This window comes from Haliotis asinina, chromosome 6, assembly GCF_037392515.1.
Source record: "Haliotis asinina isolate JCU_RB_2024 chromosome 6, JCU_Hal_asi_v2, whole genome shotgun sequence".
NCBI lineage: Eukaryota > Metazoa > Mollusca > Gastropoda > Lepetellida > Haliotidae > Haliotis > Haliotis asinina.
This window is the reverse complement of record NC_090285.1, coordinates 68,775,457-68,799,713: the sequence shown is the minus strand read 5'-3', so window position 1 is coordinate 68,799,713 and position 24,257 is coordinate 68,775,457. Positions and strand designations below refer to the sequence as shown.

Here is a 24,257-nt window from a genome sequence, read left to right as displayed (position 1 = left end):
GTTTGATTACAACTTGAGTTGACATTATTACCTCATAAGCTTTGAGTAAACACTGTTATCTTCATTGCTTGAGCAATGTTTGTGTGTAAGAATTAGATAACAATTTGTATTACAGCTATTGGTTCTACGTACAAAATAAACACTATATGTCATTTTTCTTGGCTTAGTACTGTCAACATAAAAACAAATGGTGCAGTTTATAGGTATGTCTGTGTAAAATATACCACTAGAGCACATCTTCTAGGCACACAAAACACACTCTGGAGATATCTACCGACAGCTCCTGGGAAGCTGCCATTATCTATGAAAAAGCTTCTCCTAAAGAACGGAATACATGTGTTAAATTATCTTAAAAGGGATCAAGCTTCTTGATGTAGTTCATACAAAATTTGATCAACCCAGATCCAGACAAAACTTTGAACTCTTTGAAGGAAATATTTTCCAATTAAGATATGTTGTGATAACAAACAAGCTGCTGGTCGATGGTGGAGGATGGAATGAAGTGGTCTCATTCATGGCGCAGGCTGGTAAGTCTTCATGGTGATAAAGGGGAAAACATGGAGGCAGAGGTTGACACATCTTGTTATATATATTTAAATAATTACTTCGTTAGATTGGAAAAGCTAAATCCATCATTTCGATAATAAATCTTGACAATGTTGCAAATGGCCGCTTGATCTATTGCTATGACAGGACCAAGCACAACTAATTTTCTCTCAGTTTTAAACTTTCATTAAATTTGGGGACACCTGGAAATTTGTTGTAAATAATATGAGATTATAGTAAATGAATTATAAATTAAAGAAATGTTGAATTAGAAATTTATTTATCAATAAATGCAGTACCACTGAGTCAACACTTCACTGTGGGGATTAAGAACGATGCTTATAAGGAGTGGACAAATTTGTAAACAGGAAAACCTGCATTTCAACCAATGTCTAAACCTGTGACAAATTTCCATCAATACACGCCTATCAACAGTGACCTATCACCACCTTGTCCGACATAAAAACAATGTTTTGATTAAGAGACGATCAATCAGAATTATGACAAGCCTGGTAAGGTCACAGGTCCATTGCCTCCAGTAGAATATAACTGCCCACCATCCCAGATGGGACATAGGGCGTATATCACACTCTTCCTGGTGCATATACCTTGTAGACCACAAGACACACATATATTGACACAGAATATCTGGGTAATAAGTCATTCTTCGGAAAACATGATTGCACACTTTTTACTTTGACATTGTTGAGATAAGCACATAAGGGGAAATAACACCACACTGTAGAGATGGATGTTGGGATTTAACTAATACAGAAGAGGTATGTTACATGAAAAAATAAATGAACTCATAATGAATGTGCCATGGTAGTGCTAGGAATTAGGTGGATCTCTCAACAAAATCTTTGGAACTGTTGGAAGTGTACCCCTAGTACTGTAAAAGTATTTTACTCACAAACCTGGAATGTACCCCCAGTACTGTAAAGGTATTTTACTCACAAACCTGGAACATACCCCCGGTACTGTAAAGGTATTTTACTCACAAACCTGGAACGTACCCCCGGTACTGTAAAGGTATTTTACTCACAAACCTGGAATGTACCCCAGTATTGTAAAGGTATTTTACTCAAAAACCTGGCATGTATAATCAGGTCAAACCAGTATTCAATGCCATGATGATAGGACCCTATCATATCAAGGGACACAACTCTGCAGGGCACCCATGATGCCTGATATGTCTGGGACCTGAAGGGATATTTCTAAAATGCTTCTAAAAACTGGATATACTATTGTATGAAGTCAAGTTCTGTATCCCTGAAAAAAATATCATTATGTAAAAGGGGACAGACCTTGATAAAATGTAGCTTGTCTCTACTACAAAAACAAACGGCATCCTTAAATCAGTACACACCAAAGTCAGAAATTATATAAGCCCCAAGTCTGGAGATTCAAAGATGGTCTAACCTTATCAGGACGTTTTATCACTCCCATACATCAAATTCTTGAGCCTATCCTTTGAATCAAGCTTCAGTATAGACCATTCCTCAAATTGGAACTGAAGTTCAGGTTTCAACTCTGAGAATACAATGCCATAGAGGTTGCAGAGAAGAAATCATCCATTATCAAAGACTTCATCTGCCGCTTGTATTACCAAACTAAGCGAAGAAAACGACCAAATTTCCATTCACAAGGTCTGACCATAGAACATTTTGTTTTAATACAGAAAATAAATATATTACACATTGGTTAGATGTTAATGTTTCCATCATATCTCACATAGACCAAGAGGGAAAACACTTCAAACTATGATTCATATTCATTTCCCCTACATGTAGATACAAACAACTAAAGCAGCTGGCACAGAAATGTTCAAATTTTTATGGTCGAAGAAAACAAAAAGGTGCATTCAACATTCACAACAAACAAGATATAAATGCAATCAAAGGTGACTCTCACAAAATATAATCACTTTTCTGACATGATATAGATGATATTCTACTGTCTATGGGTAATTATTCTGTAGAAGTAAAGTCAAGGTTCCTGTGTTACTACAGATGGATGTTTTCAACTTAATTCACTGATTCCACAATTCTGACAAATAAATCATTTATTCGATATCAAAGATCTTGAAAATAGCTGGAACATATACTTGACGCTATAGTGTATACAAAAGGCCACAGAACTGTAGTCCCATATTTCAGACTGTAATGCCATCAATATAAATATGTATATTCATGTATAATACAATGTACGTAGTACAGCTGAAGTCAGAGTTCTGAGAGTATATCCACTGATAGATCAACATCAAAATGTCCATGATTAAAGTGACACACAGTGTGTCAAGATTAATACACGTTATATATAATTTGTGAAATATATGTCTTTCTTACTGACTTGGGAATATTATTTGGATGTGAAAGATCAAACGTACATCCTACCTGATCATATGATCAACAGGAGCTGGTGGGATAGCCTGTAAGATCAAACGTACATCCTACCTGATCATATGATCAACAGGAGCTGGTGGGATAGCCTGTAAGATCAAACGTACATCCTACCTGATCATATGATCAACAGGTGCTGGTGGGATAGCCTGTAAGATCAAACGTACATCCTACCTGATCATATGATCAACAGGAGCTGGTGGGATAGCCTGTAAGATCAAACGTACATCCTACCTGATCATAAGATCAACAGGAGCTGGTGGGATAGCCTGTAAGATCAAACGTACATCCTACCTGATCATATGATCAACAGGTGCTGGTGGGATAGCCTGTAAGATCAAACGTACATCCTATCTGATCATATGATCAACAGGTGCTGGTGGGATAGCCTGTAAGATCAAACGTACATCCTACCTGATCATAAGATCAACAGGTACTGGTGGGATAGCCTAGTGGTTAAAGTGTTTGTTCATCAACCTGAAAACGTGGGTTCAGTTCCTCACATGATTTACAATGACCCTTGAAAGAACATTTAATAAAAAGTGCACCACCACTGGCCTAAGCCACATCTACAGAGCATACAGGATATACTGGACCACATGAGTAGTGGAGCAAGCACCTTTCTTGGTGGTAGCCTTCAGGGCAGACTGAATCATCGGACAGCTGTGATTGGATGGTCTTGTATGTTTTAAATATACATCCATCCAGTAATTAAAGCTGACCATATTTTTTAATATTTAGTGCAGCTTTTTAGGGACATGTTGCCTCAAACCGAATGTGACCACAGTTTTTTTTCAAGGGGTCATATTTTGTGCAGCACTGGAGTTGGTCGGTCCAGCTTCCTGTACTGGGGGGAAATGGTTGAGTCATTTGTTTTGTTTTAATGCTTGCTTTAAAGCCAGACTATGCACACATGTGCATGTAATATTATTATTTGTTAATTCTACCAACAACCAACAACCAACAACCAACAATACTACAGAAGTCAATGGAAGTATTTGGTTATGTGTAACCTTGAATGTTCACAGAGAGGCAGACAACTATCCATCTCTAACACTAGAGTGAGATTGTCTTAGTAATTTTGTAACATCTACATTCCTAGACAGATATCAATGCATTAAAAGCAATATATCAGTTGATCACATGACAACTAATGGACCCAATGAGACAAATATGAATAGGGATGCAGTGGGCGAGCTGGCTAAAGTCCCAAACTAGAGATCCCACAAGCCCACCTGTGACCAGGTGTAAAAACCTAGGAGTTAGTTGTGCTGACTCTTTCAGTGTTATCACAACCTCTGTGTACAGTACACAACTCTGTGGTCTGAATCCATTGGTATATATACCTAGTTCTGGGTATAGCAACATACAGTGAACTTGGACAGAGTACTGTGACTATGTGTCCAGTCCACCCAGTTGTGAATGGGTAAAACCACAACAAACTCATAGAAATGTGAGCTGAAAGACATTCCCTTAAACTATTAAAAATCATACCTTGCCAAAAAACTGCATTACAAAATCAAAAATACATGAACAGACTCATGTGATATTATATGACTCACAAGTTAAAGAACATCCAATCTTACTACAGCTAATCTGCTAGGGCATTAATGGCTGATAGCTTAATGAAGCATACACACACAAACCATCAAGGTCTGTCTCCCCAAACAAGCTGACAAACACACATTCAATTAATGTTTGTACAGAATCATAATCCTCCTCCATTGTATGATTAATGACACTCCTGGATCAATCTCCACAGATACCACATAAATAATCCTCAGCAATAAACCTTCACAGCTGATTGCTGTCAACAGTCATAGGACAACAGCGGCCTTCACAAACTACTTTTGCAGCATGAAGATGGCATTGGAGCCCCAAGAACACCAGACTTACAGCTGTCAACAGTCACAGGACAACAGGGGCCTTCACAGGCTACTTTTGCAGCATGAAGATGGCGTTGGAGCCCCAAGAACACCAGACTTACCGCTGTCAATAGTCACAGGACAACAGTGACCTTCACAGACTACTTTTGCAGCAAGAAGATGGCGTTGGAGCCCGATGAACACCAAACTTACAGCTGTCACCAGTCACAGGACAACAGTGGCCTCCACTTTACTTTTGCAGCATGAAGATGGCATTGGAGCCCCATGAACACCAGACTTACAGCTGTCAACAGTCACAGGACAACAGTGGCCTCCACTTTACTTTTGCAGCATGAAGATGGCATTGGAGCCCCAAGAACACCAGACTTACAGCTGTCAACAGTCACATGATGATAGCTGCATATTTCTGGCACAGTGTTGGGACCTCCAGGACCTCCAGCTGTCATCGCTGTGGAGTCTTGTTACATACCAATATGCATTATAATATCTGCCTCCTGATTAACCTCCACGTCTTGTGATGCATGATATTACATTCATTGTTACAGTCTAATGACCATGAGCTCAGCCAGGACAAACTGAATTACCATGGTAACAATATCATTGATTCCTATGGTGTATGACAATGGCAACATTTTCATATAGATTCTTATGCTTGAAAATGGTAAAAGAATCTATACCAAAATGTTGCCATTGTCAAACTAAAGTAGTTGATCATTCATGAAGTTTTGCAATCTCAGCTGATCCTGTTCTGTTCACTATTCATTTCCCATACAGACCAGTGAGTGAGTGAGTGAGTGAGTGAGTGAGTTAATCAGAGACAAAGATTTTGTTCATAAATCCTTCAAATCTAAATAGTGTAGAGAAGCACAAGAAAAAAATATTCGTTGTTGTAACTTGTTTTCCATATGAAGCAAAACTGAATATCTCTATAAAAATTCCAAGCTACTGCAACAGTCCGTGTTCTGCCATTGCTTTAGTAATCCAATCATGCATTATGATGTGAGTGACTACTGCTCTGATAATTGATCTCAAACCCATATAGTCAGTATTCCATGTCTGACTGACTAGACTGACTTACTGATTATCAATCCAAAATAACATCATTTCCATTGCCAGTTACATTTCCTGATTTATTAATCAAATTTTCTCTCCAATTACTTCCAAGCTTCACATGTGTATCAGCACAGCATCTTCATTTCACTCCATGTATGTGTCAGATCAGAAATATCTCCACAACATAATCAGCTTAGATCAAAACAGAAATATGATCTGAACAAGACTAGAGATCAGTCATTAAGACAATGGCGAATGTTTCCACCACCTAAGAACCTTGACCCTACCAACAAGCAGGGCAGGATGGGAATACAGATTCACTGCTAATGTCCTGCAATATGCGCTCGGAGTGCAGATTCTGCATAATCAGCACCACTGCAGTAATCTCTTCTATTGGGCAATCAATTGTGGCTTCCATTATAGAACTCTCTAAAGACCTGTTTTACAAAAAATAATCAATTTTTTTCCAGGCGTTTCTCTCTCAAGGACGAGGCACAGAGATTAGGCCGTGTTCAGAGATGTGACAATTGTGGCCTAATCACATCAACTCTCCCCCAAAACACAATGTTAAGCTCAGACTGATTGATTGTGAAAATGTTTTCCATGTTGGAGAAGACAGTTCACTCTGACATGCAGTGGGATATTACAGTCCCCTCTGTCTGGCTGCTTCTGATTGGCCCTGATGATGGGGAATATTAGGTGATCGTGGTGGTTATCACACACAATGTATAACTTTGTTTACAAAACCAAAATATCATAAAAGTAGAATGAAATAATTGATTGCTTATTCAAATTACGCTTCCTTACAAATTGTAGTGTAATATAAAGCAGATCAATAATACAAGGGAAGTAACTCTTTTATTATCACCAAACCTTTTTAATAAACAATGAATATGCATACATATACCTTAACATTGTCAAAATTACTCAAATAAATACAAACATCACAAGAATTGTTTGTAAACCAATGAATATATTTAGCTCAACATATTAACTTGACATACATACATACATACGCTGCATTGTGTGCAACGAGTGAGCCAGGGTAATGTCAGTAAAATCACACCTATTATCCACATACCTATCAGAGTGAAGATTTGAAGATGCTATCACATAAAGTACAGCCAGGTATACTTTGACTGTCTAGTTTCCGTGCTGAATCAGGTTCTTCATTAACCAATCAAATGTCAGCTTTCTACAATGTTTCATCTTCATTTTTCACCCCCTCATTTCAGAAATAATGATCTGAAGACTGCCACAGGACACAATATACCCTCAATACTACATCCTGCTATATCATGCACAGAAATTACCAGTTTACAGAAACCTACATTACTATTTAACCCAAAATAAAGTGCTAAAATTACAAATGTACATTTACATGAGGATAATGCCATACCTCTTAAAGGTCACATACAACGTAAAATACAACTTTGCAGATTCTGGTACCTTTCGGTATGCACTTACCGAAACAAATCATAAAAAATGCTAATTCAACCTATAAAGTTGAAAAAAACCGCGATGAAAAAAAGCCCGCGAAATCGGAGTTCAAACGTTTCACTAAATTCCCCCCAGCGCTGGGGGGAAAACTGGTTTCAACAGCTGTGCTGCGCTTCGCCCATAACGCATGCGCAGTGAATAGGTTCGCGGAACTTGAAACAGTATGCATGCCCAGCGTCTGAGGTCGTGAGCAGTAGTCTAATCTTGGTTGTGTACACAAACAAGTAAATGATCTACTCGTTACGTAAAAAAACCTTGTTGATTGTGGTAAGCAGTTTCGGTCACAGAGAAAGCTCAGTGTCTGGTTTATTCACACCTATATGTCTGCCTGCCTGTCTGCTAAAGACAACATGCAGTACACAGCTTCAATCATTGACCACGAGTAATTTGAACTTAACACCTATCAGAGTATACGACATAAAGAAAATAAGTTGATTTATGACTCGTGCACCCGAGTCCCGTCCCTGCCACATTATGTAATTAGGCACGTGTGATACACATGACATGTTTTTATGTCTGTGGGTTGCAAACAAACTACATTCACTTTTTTCGGATGACTGGATCTGACGGAAACTGGTGCAAACTCTTGTCAGTTTCAAGTCCTGCCTTGTACTTGGACGAATGACAGATTCCAGCCATCGAGCGCAAATTCGGAGAACATGTATTTTCAAAACCAAACATCTCTATATACATTCTTCATGGATAACGACTTGTTTTAGTGTGTATGATTTTGTTTGACAACAGTATATGAATCCATACTGAAACGACGCATCAAGTACACAAAAAGAAGTTGTTATCCATAAAGAATCTTACTTTCTTGTGACTAGCCATACCAGGGAGCCTATATAGAGATACTTATAAAATGCCCATGAAACAGATCATCTGTCTGTACACACAATGAACCATCAGCAGATCAGCAAATGAAACAGCCAATCAGAATCCGTCGTTACACTTGAGTGCACATCCAGGTACTAAGACTGGGTTCGGTCTCCCGAGGGCTTCGTTTCGGGGGAAGTAAGCCCAAGTACAAAATATTGCACTTTTGAATCGCGATTGTACGCTTATAATTTTGTCTATTTGTTTTTTTAAAAGCAGCAATGTATATTATATGTCATGAATAAGTGATAAATGTGTTTTAATTACGTTCGATTTTTTGGCTGCATGTGACCTTTAAACAGAGTTGTAGCGAGGTAAATAAAAAACGCAATTACACATAAAATAATTATATTTAACATATTTCATTCAAATACGAAACAACTAAAGCTAAGGTTTTGTTTAAGTTTTGTATAATAACTGCAGATGTAGGAGCTTTGTTGTTCTTGAGAAAGTGGCAAATGGTTCAGTATGTAAACGGTCCTGATATCTGTTTAAGGGGAAGTTTACGATTATAGTCTATCATCTAAATTTACATGTATAAGAATACCCTGTCCATTACAATGACAGAAATGCCACACTGCTTGTAATAATAATGTTTTCTGCCAGTGGCACGTAAGCTGAATGACTTAACGAAGTTAGCCAAACTATATTTTCTGGAGGAAGAAACAGACAAGCAATTCAAAGACTGAGATCAGACTGCAGAAAAAAACAATATCTTCCTCACAACAATGAATCAGTGTCTTGAAGAATTTTTACAGCTGCATAAAAAGTAGTTATCCAACGTATTGGGCACACTGCCAATATTCCATCTCGCACACAGGAATTCTTGCAGTAATATTTTCCGTACAACTATTATGATTCATGTTTATTATCAGAACGGAATAATGAACAGTGAGGCTTATGGGTAGACATGTTACCACCACTCATGCTTAAACAAGAGCAAGGGCACAGAAGCAAGCACTGTGTAGTGGTGAGACTTGTTGCAAAACAGAGAAATGCTTTTAAGACCCTCAAAGACTAAATCAATATTAACCAAATAAAAGATGGATGAAAAACAAGTAAATCTTGTCAACTCATAGCGTAACAGCCTGAGGGCAAGACATAAAACTGGTATCCAATGTGTCTGCATCTTCTTCAACAGAAGTCCCTTTCGTGTGGATAATTGACAGCGATTGATCGGCGCATACATCGTGCCATGCAATACCATTTATCTTTATTGGGTAAACACTTCTTAGAAGTTTTCAAAACAAATCAACTTTTATTGTTGCTGCGCGTTTGTGAAATGAAAAGTTTAATAGAACCTGAGGTTCGGTAACTACACTGTAAGTGATTTAGCTTGAATTAATGACCTGTCTCTAGAACATGAAACACTAGGTTGATACTCTACACAACAACATCTACAGATAAGATCTACAGCTGTAATTCCCTCAACTGAACTTAAGATTTTTGTGCAGAAATTTATATTTTAATTAACCACAGCAGTCTGTGCCTTATGCCACTGGTCACAAGACTCTGCCTAGATTTTCAAGGCCCTCTCAACGCTGGCAGTCATAAATTAACGTTAATATACAACACTCATGACTATCACATACTGTGGTATATGTTATGGCTTGGTATGATCAGTATATATAAGTGCATGTACTTTTTGTCTTCCTTATCTATCTGAGAATTGGCGCCAGTGTATGGTTGAATCAGAATAACAGAGCTCTGATCCTTTGCTGACTGTTAACTGGGATTAAGGTAACTGACCTTTCTATATACATATATATATATGGAATCAAGTGGAATGTCTATGGTGCTCATCATCTTGCTGATGGACCTGGGATTTAAATCTGTACTGCTAGCTATAGAAGGCTTAACAGTGCGAGCCATGATCATATGCACAAGGTCCAACTGTAGGGTCTTACCCAGGACCCTGCTGACAATAACAAATGGTATGTAAATAACAAGTCCTACCTTTAAACTGTGCCAAGCGACCGCTGTCCTCTGACATGAGTGACCCTGATGTCTCTCCAGCCATGCCCCCTATGCCACTGTCTGGGTAGGTGCTGGCGGCACATTGGTTCCGTAGAAGGAGCTCTTGCTCGATCAGGATCTTCGCCAGCTGTTTCGACTTCGGTACTTCCGGGAGTTTAGTAACTGGGATGTGTATCGGCTCTTCTGGCATGGGTTTGGTACGCATTGAAAGACGTGAATTGCGATCATGTACATTGAGACTTTTTGTTCTGGTGAGCCCACTTGTTCTTCTGGAACCCTGGTGGTCACTACCATCATGAAAGTTAGGATCATCATGGAATCCCTGGTCATCCTTCTCGACAGGAGAAGCGGGAAGCGAGCGAAGCATGCGTTGAATAGTGTCACTGTCAAACTCCATGTTATACAATGGAGTCAATGGGGTTTGGGGAGTCAGGGGTTCTGGAGGTGAAGGCCATTCAGGAGACTCCGAGGAAGACGTGTTCCGTGATGCACCTGGTGCGGATGTATCAACCGTCAAGCGTGCTCCTTGTGACATACTACTAGTAGGACGACTAGCTCCATTGCCTACATCACCTACAAAAGCTGTTTCTATATGCACATTATCTCGTTTCGGCGAGTCTATACTAACATGGTCCACAATTACAACACCATTTCCAAAATTTTCCACATTCTGTTGACCTTTGGAATGGCATGGACTCCCCGATGTGTCCAAAGTGATTGAAGAAATGGCGGAAGCTGGACGTCCTTCATCCAGACTTCGTACTGGGGAGGACGTGGCAGATGAGCATGTGGGCAGAGACTTCCTGTGTAATAATCTATTGTCTTGAGCAGCGGAAGACCTCTGCAGACTAGAACCCGTAACATTGTCATACATAGAATTCTCTGATGGTGGCTTGATCATGGCGGAGTATCGATAACCGCTACGGTCCATGACGTCATCTGGAGGCTTGAAGGACGTCATATGATGGACCTCTCGCTCAGGGGTGGGACATGTATGGGGGATGGGGTGACGCCCCGGGCTACATCGGGACACAGGCCCGTCAGGGTAGTCACATGATGGCGAAGCACCATCAGGAGGGTTTTGGCGCTGGTGGACCGGGGAGCTCGGAGATGAAGCTGAAGCACCCTTACTGCGGATCCTCTGAAATACACGGGACAGACTGACTTAATAAACTGGGTATAATCATGAAAGTACAGCAGCTGTTCCACAGATAACACTCATAACACTAAGATTTGAGAAACAGGCTAACAATCATACTTAAATACTAAGGATGACAGTTCTGTTTATACATGAAAACACTTGTTAAACAAACAAAAAAGATAATGCATTTCATTGTCACCTAATAATGCACATTTCTACAATGTATACTTCTTTTGAAAATGTTGATCATCATGTGATATTATTCCTAATAATTCTAGCCACTCAATCTAACTTTAAAATTGGAAGAGTTTTCTCCCTTGCATCAACTTATATCTTGATATCAATAATGAAAGGCGACTAAAAGGTGCTGAAACATATGCAAACATTTTTTGATGAGATCTTTCATATGCATTACAAGCTGAAGGGCCTACCTGTCACAAGATACACTGATCTCAACTTCAGTGTTACTTATACAAAGGTTGATGTTTTGTCCTGTAAGGACAGGCCTACATTTGAAACAATTGCTTCACAGTTTGAATATTGCACCAATACTGCATATATCTGCATTATTACTGCACCTACATATTCCCTGTGATGACACACTCAGTATCTGTCTCACTGAATAAGTCTTCAAATCTATACCAAAAACAACCATCCAACATACCAAAAATAAAACACTGAGAAAAACATGCAGAAAAACACATTATAACGAAGATGTGAAGAAACAGACCCTATGAGTTACCTTTACCACTGCAAGAGAAACAAAAGAAATCACTTGTCTATAAACAACACTGCTGATGTAATCCACAAGACTATCCACATTCCACAAGCATTTTCATACATGTTTCCATAACCTCCAGTTACCATATTTGATGTATTAAGTATCCTACTGCAATAAGCACCCCTGACCACCAGACAATACTATAATCTATGTAAGGCTAAAGTCTTGTGCTAGATTGTTATTTCTGGTGCATAAAGATTAAGAAGATTGTTTACTTAAAGCATGAAGCAGAAAGGTGATACGGAATATGATTTCCACGTTTTTATTATATCTTTGTACAAGTATTTTTTATATCTTTGTACAAGTATTTTTTTAATCTGACTTAACTGACGTACATTTGTTCACTACCCCTCAATCTGTCACAACAAGTTTATGTATTTGTTTCAGTAACCTCCTTTCTCAGTCCCCGGGGTGCATATTACAGAGAACACGGTATATACTTTCATAAGTATTTCCACAAGTACATTCATAGCTATTTACACATATTAGAAATACTACTCTACTGGGTTGAGGTGCATCTGAATGACTACATACATACTGCAAGGTACTTGAGGGAAAAATATCAACAAAGTGACAGAAGCTGCTGTAAAATACAGCTTAGTTATCAAGAAGTCATCAGGACCTGCAGTTTGTCCACAAGCTTCACTGCTTTCCATCCTGCTTACTTCCACCGGCACCATCTCTGAGTCAGGTTTTGGATCTTCACAAAACACAAATACTGGTGATGGTCTGATGTCAAATGTATTTAGTGATGAACCATGTTTTATGCAAAATAGTGCATGTTTAGTTTAGGGAGATATTACATGTACTGATCACCAAAAGTTATGTGGTGTCCATGAAGTTTGTTTTGTTTGCTAGTGTTGACAATCAGAAATATTCCAGCTGTGACACCAACCTGGGAATAACCAAGACAAGCCAGAGATTCATTCAACCAAGCCTACACAAGGCAATAACAGTTCTTTGCTTGTGACAAGCACTGGGCTGGGTATCCTACCTAGTAAAATGTAATAAAATGTTGACTTGGTATAAGATGTTGTAGTTTTTGAGATTAATCATCAGGATATTCAATACCCCAGATGCTACACTGTAGTCAGTAATTGAAACTGAGAGACAACATCTGATAAAGTTTAATCCATAGTCCCTTACACTAGCACCTATTTTGTAGTTGTGGAAATACATGTATGAAAATAAATGTACCGTATTTCCTCTAATAAACACACAGACACTTTAGACTTACAGACCAAGCACTTATTAGAGGCCCAGTGCTATTATGCTCACTGGGTTCAATTACCACTTGTTAGTGAGCTGCTTTACCCCCAGTGCTAATTAGATCCCAGCACTTATTAGAGATGCTTATTAAAGGAAATATGGTATAAAACGTTGCACACCAGAATGATTTCCTAGCCACTGTTACAGAGATATGTATACTCACTTGTAACACACACACACACACACACACACACACACACACACACACACACACACACTATGACGTAATAACCTCTGTTACGAACATATAATATTCAGTTATTTCAAACTCATTCTTTATCAGTTCCAGACAATGCTGCTAACAACTGACTGTTTGCACATCAAGGTTATTTGCAATATGGATTGTGATACAAAACAAAGTGCAGCAGATGAATTGACAGGGTGAGTGAGTGAGTGAGTGAGTGATATGAAGGGTTACAGTACACAGTAAATTGGGAAGTCACACAGACTGAAAGCTTGTCCCATATTTACTGTCTTCTTGATGCCACATACACCTGAAAGGACAAGATGGGACATGAAGAGCTCTACATGCAGGGTCACAGCTGGAGAAGGCCACCAGGGGAGGCCACTCTCACAACAAAAAAACAAACAAAAACAATTAGGGGTATATGAAATCAGTTTCAAAAACTGATAAAAGAAATGCAAACATTCATTAATTTGATATTTTTACACTATGATGTGTCAAAGAGCCTATGCTGAAATCTATACCCCAGATCTTCAACAGCTATTCGGCCATGTTGAAGTGTTGTGGGGCCATGAGGTTTCTTGTCGGTCAGGCCATGGGACAGTAAAATATCATGGTATTTACATCACTTAAATATTCCTAGGGGTATCTGCCATGTACACATATTTCACATGTTCAAGGCTTCAATATTCAAAATACTTATTGAATAGTTCACCAGTCTAGACTGATTGAAGGATTTAGACCACTGAGAGCATTATTGGACAGTAGGTTGTGGTGTGATGTGGCTTCGACCAGGCAAACCCCTGCATTAGTGGTACGGAATAGAATCCCAGATTTCAACATACTTTGTATTTTAAGTATGACAAAATAAGTATGAAACAAACACTTTCCACAAGCTGATGATGACACAAGGGACCCTGTCTTGTGTTAGGCATAATAAAATAATGGGACAAGGTGAAAATTTTAATTAAGAAGTTGTGAGTAGGAAAAGCTGTTAGACCACGCTATCTTGTGAAAAAAGTTTTACAAATACTGAATATCTCAACTTTTTATTTTAAATAATTAAACATTTATGACAGCTGAAATGAAGATTTAAACCTCTCATCACTCGGATATCCTTTCGTTGCAAATACTCCCTTCATCAGTCAACTAGAATGTCATGCATCAAAGACATGATAAGAAAGGTAGAAAATCTCGACACTACCTGTGAGGTGACATGAAGCACTACCCTATATACTACTAATGGTCAAAAAGCACCAACTACCACATACCACAAAGGGGAAAAAGCTCTAGTTCTCTCACTTCAATTACAACATAATGAAAAAAGAAGAAAAATTTCATGCAGAAAAAAAATCATGCCCCATAATGCATTTCACCATCTCAAGGTCATTCTGACCTTTGGCGGACTAAGTCGAAGAGAGCTGGCAGAGGAGGCTTTCCGTGCAAATCTCTGAGTGGGAAACTGTCAAAGGATAGACAAAACAAATACACAAAACTTTGTTCGTTCATTTTACACAGACAGAAAGAATTTATTCATGTGGTTTTTGAAAGCCTTAATAACAGAATTTTGCACAAAGAGTATAGTGCAATCCCAAATTATTACAAATGGACATTCCTAAGTAAAAGACCAAACACAATATGTAAAAAAAATCATAAAAACATCCACTGGCCAAAGAATGTTTTGAAAAGCCAGAAATCAAAATTGTTGCTGGACATAAATAGCATCAAGTCAACACCTGAAAAAAGAACATACAACATTTCGCTGAAAAACAATGCAAGGCCTTAAAAACATGTTGTGGTTCCAATTCCATAGAGGCCAGGATCAGAGGTTGTAGACAATGACTTAAGTCTGGTATCTACTGTTACATTCGACAATAACCTAAAGGGATCTTCCCAATAATAAACCCCGCCACATGAGTGAATGTCACATGACCTGGGCCTTAGGTACATACTACTTTGATAAAGATACCTACAAGCCTTGACATTACCAAGTTGTATATGTCCTCGAGATCAGTTAACCAATCATGTGATTTCAGCTGTTAAAAGCCACAAAACCTGAATTCAGAATCCTCAGAATGAATACTTTTGTGAAGACTTTTAAACCAATCAATGTCTGCAACAAGAGACTATATAATATTATATGGGGCTCTGCTGCAACAACAAATCACTGACAGGAAAGTAATGCAATCATACCCCAAGTCCCTATTCCAAATTAGGAAATTGTATCAGCCTTCTTCTCATACAGGATTGGCAAGTGTTTGTTTAAAAAATTACACCCCCCTCCCACCCACCACACCCCACCCCTCCCATATCCCCACCCCTCCCCTATCCCCACCAACAAAGTAAATTGGAACAACAACATAATCAGTAATGTCTTGTGTTAAGAATACAATGCTGTTTATTGTGTATGAGTTACCTATTGCATGAGGCTTCCAATAAATATATATATATATACACCAGATGTTAATTATAATTTATTACCTCTGGTTAGCAAACAAAAATACACTTGGGGCATTTCAAGGTTTTCCTAAGAACATTCCCTCTTTCCAGTATCAAACATGTAGCTGTTTCAATCGGAGGTGATTACATTGATATGGAATTCATGGTAGAATATAAAAGAATTGTTCACATGGGGCAACAAAATTAAAAAAACAGTAATGTTAACAGACACAGTGTCAGACTGTTTCCACAAAAATAGTTCAGGCAGGAACTTGGAGCCAGACTATACAAGAAGTGTTTGAGTTTAGCTTGAAATTTGTCAGTGCCATGATCAGGTAGGTTGTGGTATCTGTTCTTGTAGAATTTCATGGAAGGTGTGACTGCAGAAGGAGGCTAAAAATGTCAATGTCAGAATGTCATCCTTGTTAGATTAATTCGAAAGAGTAAATGAATATTTGGTCAAAAAAAGAAAAGTTTTAACAGGAAAACTATATCAGTCATAATAAACCCTAAAAACCTTTCGCAATGAGAATATATATTAAATGAAAAATCACTTTATTTTCATTATAACGATTTTGAGCAGACCCATCCCTAACACACAAAAAGAAAAGAAATTGGTCTGAAATTGGCATGGTGCCAGCAGCAATACAAGTCTGTATATGGTGTCAAGATTCCTGCAAGTCTTTTACTCTAATGAATCCCCTGAGAAAGCCTATGACAAGTGATTGGTCCACCTCCCTCAACCTTGTCACAGCAGCAGCAACACATTACAAGACTGCAGAGATTATACACCCGGTTCAATGTTCATGTGCTCTGAGATAGTTATTGTTTTAAGGGTACTTTGAATATATAAGCAGTTTAATATGCATGATTCTTACAAAAAAGTCTTGTTCTGTATGAAAGAAAACCAGGGATGTAATGAGCAATAAGATAAGACATATATATTAATATTCCACAATTTTCTTTTGCCTCCCTTAGTGTTAAGAGTATAACAATGAAATATGTTTAAGTTGATGTAGAAAACACCTTTTTTTAAATTAATAAATTGTATCACCTATAAAAATAAAGTATCCTGTGTTTCCACAACCATACTGATATGATATACTGATACTGATTTCCACTGATACTGATATGTGTAATTAAAACAAGAGGTGCAACAAACAGCAGCTGTTCACTCATCTCCAGCCTGTAAGTAAACTGTGTTAATGTCAAATACTGGACACCTATCACAAGAGTCCTAATCATTTTGCTACCTGTGCCATGATGACATGGCCGTGTACAGTAATGAGACAACTTAATGTGATGACTGTACATCATTCACATTTGGTGACACACTATGAGCAGACCAAACCATAAAGGCATTTGAAGTGATGCCACTCATGTGCAGTCTACTGACAATCAGTGAGATCACACATTTAAAGGGGCACTGATGCGGAGCGAATAATGTTTCTCGCCAACGGTCGAATTACGAAACCAAACCGCAAATTGGTCAGCGCCCGCTCCTTCGACCGTGACGGACAAAGGAACTGGGCTCCTGTCCATATTAGCAGAATTTCTTCACCTAAACAGTCAGGAGGCCGGATGCCCATCATATGTCATTTGTTTAAAAATATCCATGGTATTCCTTGTCTGAACGTAACCAAATATCCCAGCAGTGTAGTTCTTTTCGTATGGTATAGTTACTGATCCAATTTGATCCTATTTCTGTGTTTTTAACCTCGATATTTAATCATGTTACATGAAAATATGATGTCTACAGGCACGTAGCAAGCCATTTGTGCAGTGCGGAAGATTGCAAAGCTTTATATATATAGGTAGTTTTGAGTGTTGGTTCAGCTGTGATAGCAAATATCATACGTAAATTTTGGTAGCTATGGTAGCTACAATGGTTTATTATTTATGATAATAAAAACACACAGTTGATTTATTTGAATTCGTAAACAAAAAACGATGACTTTGCCTTTGGTAGAGAAATCTGAAAATTTTCTTACGTTAAAAAACCCTTATTTCACCTATTTACCCAAGTACACAGCAAATGCCTGTGTGTATTCCTTATGTAACGAAATTCCGTTGGTATCCTCAAAATAGTTTCGGCCCATAAGTGTTTTCAGGCTGCATGCGACACAGAGATTACATTTTCCTTGCTGTAACTCGCGTTTGATGATGTAAACCTACACGTGTTATTTGTCATCATTCTCTGGATGGTCAATTAACAAATTTATAACAGGTATAATTAGTAGTAACACCATTTCGGTTACTCAACAAAGGTTCCCATTTGGCATTTCTCCTGTCTGGAGTAAATACTCAACATTATAAATTAAGGTCTGTAATGTTTTTATTGTATGTTATGTAATATGTGCATGTAAGTGATGCAAGAGGGTTTATGAGCTGAGTTACAAAAACAAACATCGATCAAAGGATTAACCGATAACACACTAATTGATTAATTACTTTTATCTTCTAGCGGATTTGTCAAAAGGCAGTGTGTGTAGATGACTACACCCTGTCGTAAAGAGTGAGTGCAAAAACAACATCCTCCCTTCAAAGAATTAACCACCCTTGCGTTGATTGATTGATTGCTCATTATTGGTTAACTAAATTACTTAGAATAGTGGACATCATACAATTAGTTGCCAGGTGTGCTATCTTGGAAGACCAATGAGAGGTTTATCTGGTTTTCACCAACGAAAGACGTGAAACGATGTGTTACTTTTTCGCAAACTAGACAGTTGTAAGACACGCGACACAGAGCAGGATTATTTACCAGCTGCAGATGAATGGAATACGATTTCTTTTACGTGATGGATGGATACATTCCTGAACAAGGTAGTAGCCGGACATTGTTGCTATGAAATTAGTCTGTTTTACATTCATTATTTGCATTTTGTTTTAATTTATTTGTTGTAGCATTCAGCAGAATCTGTATGACAGAAAACACACACTAGATCGCGTATGTGTGTGAAATAGGATCCACATTGGCAATCTATACAATGTATAAATGTTGCTGTTATGTTAGAAATTTACTATGGGTATAAGCAGATCGTGTGTTCTTTTATTAATTTTCAGAATCATACAAATATGACAATAAACTAATTAGGGTTTTGAGACAAAATATAAAGACGTACATTGGCTTCGTTATTTTTCCGTCCTAATAGTTTTTTACCATTTCTACCACTGGCAGATGATTAGCCTTCAAAGTGTTTCATTTGTTTTCATAATACATTTGTTATGAAGTAAAAATGACTTCACCTAAGTTGATCTGTCTATAATTAAACTATCAATTGCGCTTACGGAATGCGCAGCAGAGGTCACGAACCAGTCACGAATTCTGGGATATCATCCGGGTACTCACGGGAGAAAAACAATAACAAAAGTTTACACCAGTCCACGGAAATTGCTCCGCATCAGTGCCCCTTTAATCAAAGATTCTTGGTCCTATCAAGACACAGCTGAATTAATGAAAATATTACCCGCCAGTAAAAACACACATCTATGTTTCTGTTCACTCATACCTCAAAATATGTTAGCTTTTCAAAACGGTATTTTGTTTGCTTTTGGCTTAAATCCAGAACTTTATTTATATTTTTATTATATTATATTTAAATTTACTTCTGTTTGCTCAACAACCTCTTATTTAAAACATAAATATGATAACACTATGAATTAAAAACCATATTTGATCAAATGCAGTGCGGAGTCTCTTGCCCTGTATGTTGCATATATTGACAACAAAGTCTGTATACACACTGCCTGTGTACATCGTTGTAGCAACACTGCACATCTGATTAGTATCACCAACAACAGTATCACCATACGTATTTTCCCCCTAAATATACAAAGTAAAGAAACCTAAATTAATTTTGATCCTAACCAGTCCAAACTGGATGGTCACAAAATATCTACAAATTCAAAACCAAACAGAAGAACTCATAGCTTTATGGTTTTGAATTGTCCTAGTATCACCTTGACATTATTATAGTATGACCTTGACATTACAGTAACCCTTAACCTCGTTATATTACTTACAGGCTTGATGGGAACAGCCTAAAAATAATCTGACTAAATCAATATACATCAAGTTGGCTTCCTCCTTAATCATAATGGCTTGTAGATTCTACAGCCTTCTTCACAAATACTGGCTACGGGACCTTGATACACAGAAGGTATCCTACAGCCTTCTTCACCAAATACTAGCTACAGGGCCTTGATACACAGGAGGTATCCTACGGCTAGCCTTCTTCACCAAATACTGGCTACAGGGTCTTGATACACAGAAGGTATCCTACAACATTCTTCACAAATTACTGGCTACAGGACCTTGATACACAGATGGTATCCTGCACCCTTCTTCACAAATTACTGGCTACAGGACCTTGATACACAGATGGTATCCTAGAGCCTTCTTCACAAATTACTGGCTACAGGACCTTGATACACAGAAGGTATCTTCTGCACCAAATACTACCTACAGGGCCTTGATACACAGAAGGTATCCTACAGCCTTCTTCACAAATTACTGGCTATAGGACCTTGATACACAGAAGGTATCCTACAGCCTTCTTCACAAATTACTGGCTACAGGACCTTGATACACAGAAGGTATCCTACACCCTTCTTCAGAAATACTGGCTACAGGACCTTGATACACAGACAGCCTTCTTCACAAATACTAGCTACAGGGCCTTGATACACAGAAGGTATCCTACAGCCTTCTTCACCAATTACTAGTTAATGAACCTTGATATGGAGAAGGTATCGTGCAGCCTTCTTCAACAATTACTGATGACTGGACCTTGATACACAGAGGGTATCCTACAGATATCTTCAACAATTACTGGCTACTGGATCTTGATACACAAAGGGTATCCTACAGATTTCTTCAACAATTACTGGCTATTGGGTGTTGATACACAGAAGGTATCCTACAGCCTTCTTCAACAATTACTGGTTACGGGACCTTGATATGGAGAAGGTATCCTGCAACCTTCTTCAACAATTACTGGCTACTGGACCTTGATATGCAGAAGGTATCCTACAGCCTTCTTCACCAATTACTGGTTACGGGACCTTGACATGCATATGCTACAATATAGCCTTCTAGGACATATATTAGCTACTAGACTAGACTATGGCTGTTATCTAAAAACCTTCCAAAACCTATACTGGCTACTAACACTGTATATTCAGAATTTAAGCCCTGATGTCCTAAACATTAATGACTACTAGCTTAGATATATGGCATATATTCTACAGATTCCCAAACATATATTGGGTGCTAATGGCCTTGTTATACAACAGCTAACACAACCTTCAAACACATATTGTCTACTGGCACTGGATGTACCAAAGTTATACTCTAATTTCTTCAACACTTGTTGGCTGCTTGACCTTGAGGTATGGCCATTAACGTGCAGCCTTCCTAACCATATTTTACCTACCTGGTCTAGATATACAAACGATATCAATGAATTTTGTCTGTTCATGTGTTTTTCAATAAAATGTTAAAAAATGTTAACAAAAAAAGGTTTGGACCTGCAAAAGGTATTATGCTGGGAGATAGATAACGCCTCACCCTACAAGATGTTGCAAGAAGTAAAAACGGGAAATGATGAGCCCTGCTGCAGCTGGCTTCACTCAGGACAATAATACTTTAATGGACATCCACCGGCATTCACCATCTCATCCATCTGCTCTCATCTACCTGTATATCATCTCCCATTTACCTTCACTCTCCTCCCATTTACCTGTATATCATCTCCCATCTACTTTCACTCTCCTCCCATTTACCTGTATATCATCTCCCATCTACCTTCACTCTCCTCCCATTTACCTGTATATTATCCCCCATTTACCTGCATTTACCATCTAATCTTTTTATATCTCTTCTTATCTACCTGTATATCATCTCCCATCTACCTGCATTCACCATCTTATCTATCTATATCTATATCTCATTTATATCTCTTTTTATCTACCTGTATTCCCCCTTCCATCTACCTGCATACATCTTCTCATCTACCCATACTTTTCCTTACATCAACTTCAATGTCATATCCCATCTACCTATATTCCTCTTCCATCTATCTGCATTCCCGGACCAGGTACCCCTATTTTGGTAATATCTCCCTGTATTTCCCTTATATATACCTGTATTTCCCCCATCCCCCCCCCACACATCAGTATTCCCCTTCCATCTATCTGAATTCCTTGACATCTACCTGTATCATGTTCACATCTCTTTGTATATCCCTTACATATACCTGCATTCCCCTTACATCTACCTGTATTCCCCTCACTCCTACCTGCATTCCCCTTACATCTGTCTGTATTCCCCTCACAGCTGCCTGACTTTCCCTCACATCCACTTTATTCCTCCTTCTATCTACCTGCATTCCCCTTCCATCTACCTGTATTCCCCTTCCATCTACCTGCATTCCCCATCTATCTACCTGCATTCCCTTCCATCTACCTGTATTCCCCTTCCATCTACCTGTATTCCCCATCTATCTACCTGCATTCCCTTCCATCTACCTGTATTCCCCTTCCATCTACCTGTATTCCCCATCTATCTACCTGCATTCCCTTCCATCTACCTACCTTTCCCACATATTCACCCTGCTACTATTGATCTGTAGATACACCAGAGGGTTTCAACAAACACTCTCCATACACAAGTTTTCTGCAGAAAATTTATTGCAAATGATTACACAAGATAATTGATAAACAGTTCACATTTACTAAGGGAGATTTGTTACATCCTTTAATAGAAGCTAACACAAAAATTATCACAGAATCTGAAACATAATTTAATGCCTTTTAACTTGTCAAGTAATCCCTCACAAACATATTTTATAAAATATTTGGATCATGATCAATCAAGACAGGTCAATGAAGCCTCATAAGGCCGATATCTCTGATTACATGCAGGTATGAAATGTTCATAACTGATTAATTCACAGAAAGCACAATATCAAATTGCGTAGGGTTTTCCTCAAAAAATAAATAATGGGGCATCTAGGTGGTTGAAACAGCTGCAAATGAATTAGTTTAAAAGCCAATACCAAACTTTCACAGTACCCAACAACAGTACTGACAGAACTAGTTTCAATGACAACATTCATTGTTTCATCAAAATGAAAAAGAAAGTATTTGTGAATTACTATTTCCACCTGAAAACAAAATTGAGAGGTTCAATATACATTAATGCTGAATCGTCACACCAAGCAGTCTTGCCAGTCCAACGAAACACCATGCATATTTCAAAATATTTACTCAAAACAATTTTTTTTTAGCAGATTGCATAAAGCGCTTCCAAAGTACAAATTTAGAGTAGACTTACTTACATGGAGGCAGATACCAACATATTAAATCCGTCATGGTTGTTTCAAAAATTCAGACCGGGTCCTAGATGGAAGTAAGATCTATAGTCCCTGTAAGAAATGGCTTGCATCAATTGCCTATACCTTGATGGCCCAGTGAATGCGTGCCCAGAGCGCTTCACCGATGTTCCAAATATCTGACATACAGTTGCTTTCTTGGCCCGAATCAATACTGTACGAGTAAAATCTATCAGTTGAGTGTCAACACTGACGCCCTGACCCACAATAAGTCACATGAAATTAATTAGACAGAGCGCAAAGGTGGTACAATTACCACTGGAACTAAACTTGGATGTTTTCCTACAATTTATGTGACTTTCAAACAATAAATTGTCCTTGAAATTCTTCTCTTTGTAAGAGGCAAACTTCCTAATTTAAATATAAAAGGTAAAATTGACAGTAAAGTTCACCCCTTACACCCCAGTTTTATATTGTCAGAGCTTCATTTTGAAAACACGTCCAATAGTTATCAACTTGATGTAGCCCTAATCCAATAATAAGCTTGAAAATCTTTTTCTGCCTTTTCACATTTACATAAATGTCTTTCATTTAAATTTCATTGTGACACATATCATCCTATGTTTATGACGACACATGCCAGTCACACCGTGTATCACATCACATTAGATCACACAGACACACACAGAGACACTGACACAGACAGACAGACAGACAGACAGACAGACAGACAGACAGACAGACAGACAGACACACACACACACACACTTTATGTGCGTCACAATACATAAACATTATTTATGTGTATCACATGACATCTTGTTAATCCGACCTCCAGTTATCTGACAGTCAGCTTTATCTGACGC

General features: G+C 38.2%; 1 protein-coding gene across 1 annotated transcript in view; it reads right to left on the bottom strand.

Annotated features, from left to right (window-relative positions):
- LOC137286278 (protein still life, isoforms C/SIF type 2-like) overlaps positions 1 to 24,257 on the bottom strand; it is a 190,808-nt gene that overhangs the window by 75,653 nt on the left and 90,898 nt on the right. The window contains exons 6-7 of the mRNA XM_067818039.1: positions 15,012 to 15,077; positions 10,220 to 11,381 (exon numbers count right to left, since the gene is read on the bottom strand). Coding sequence (XP_067674140.1) covers positions 10,220 to 11,381; positions 15,012 to 15,077 — 1,228 coding nt within the window. The remainder of the gene's footprint in view (positions 1 to 10,219; positions 11,382 to 15,011; positions 15,078 to 24,257) is intronic.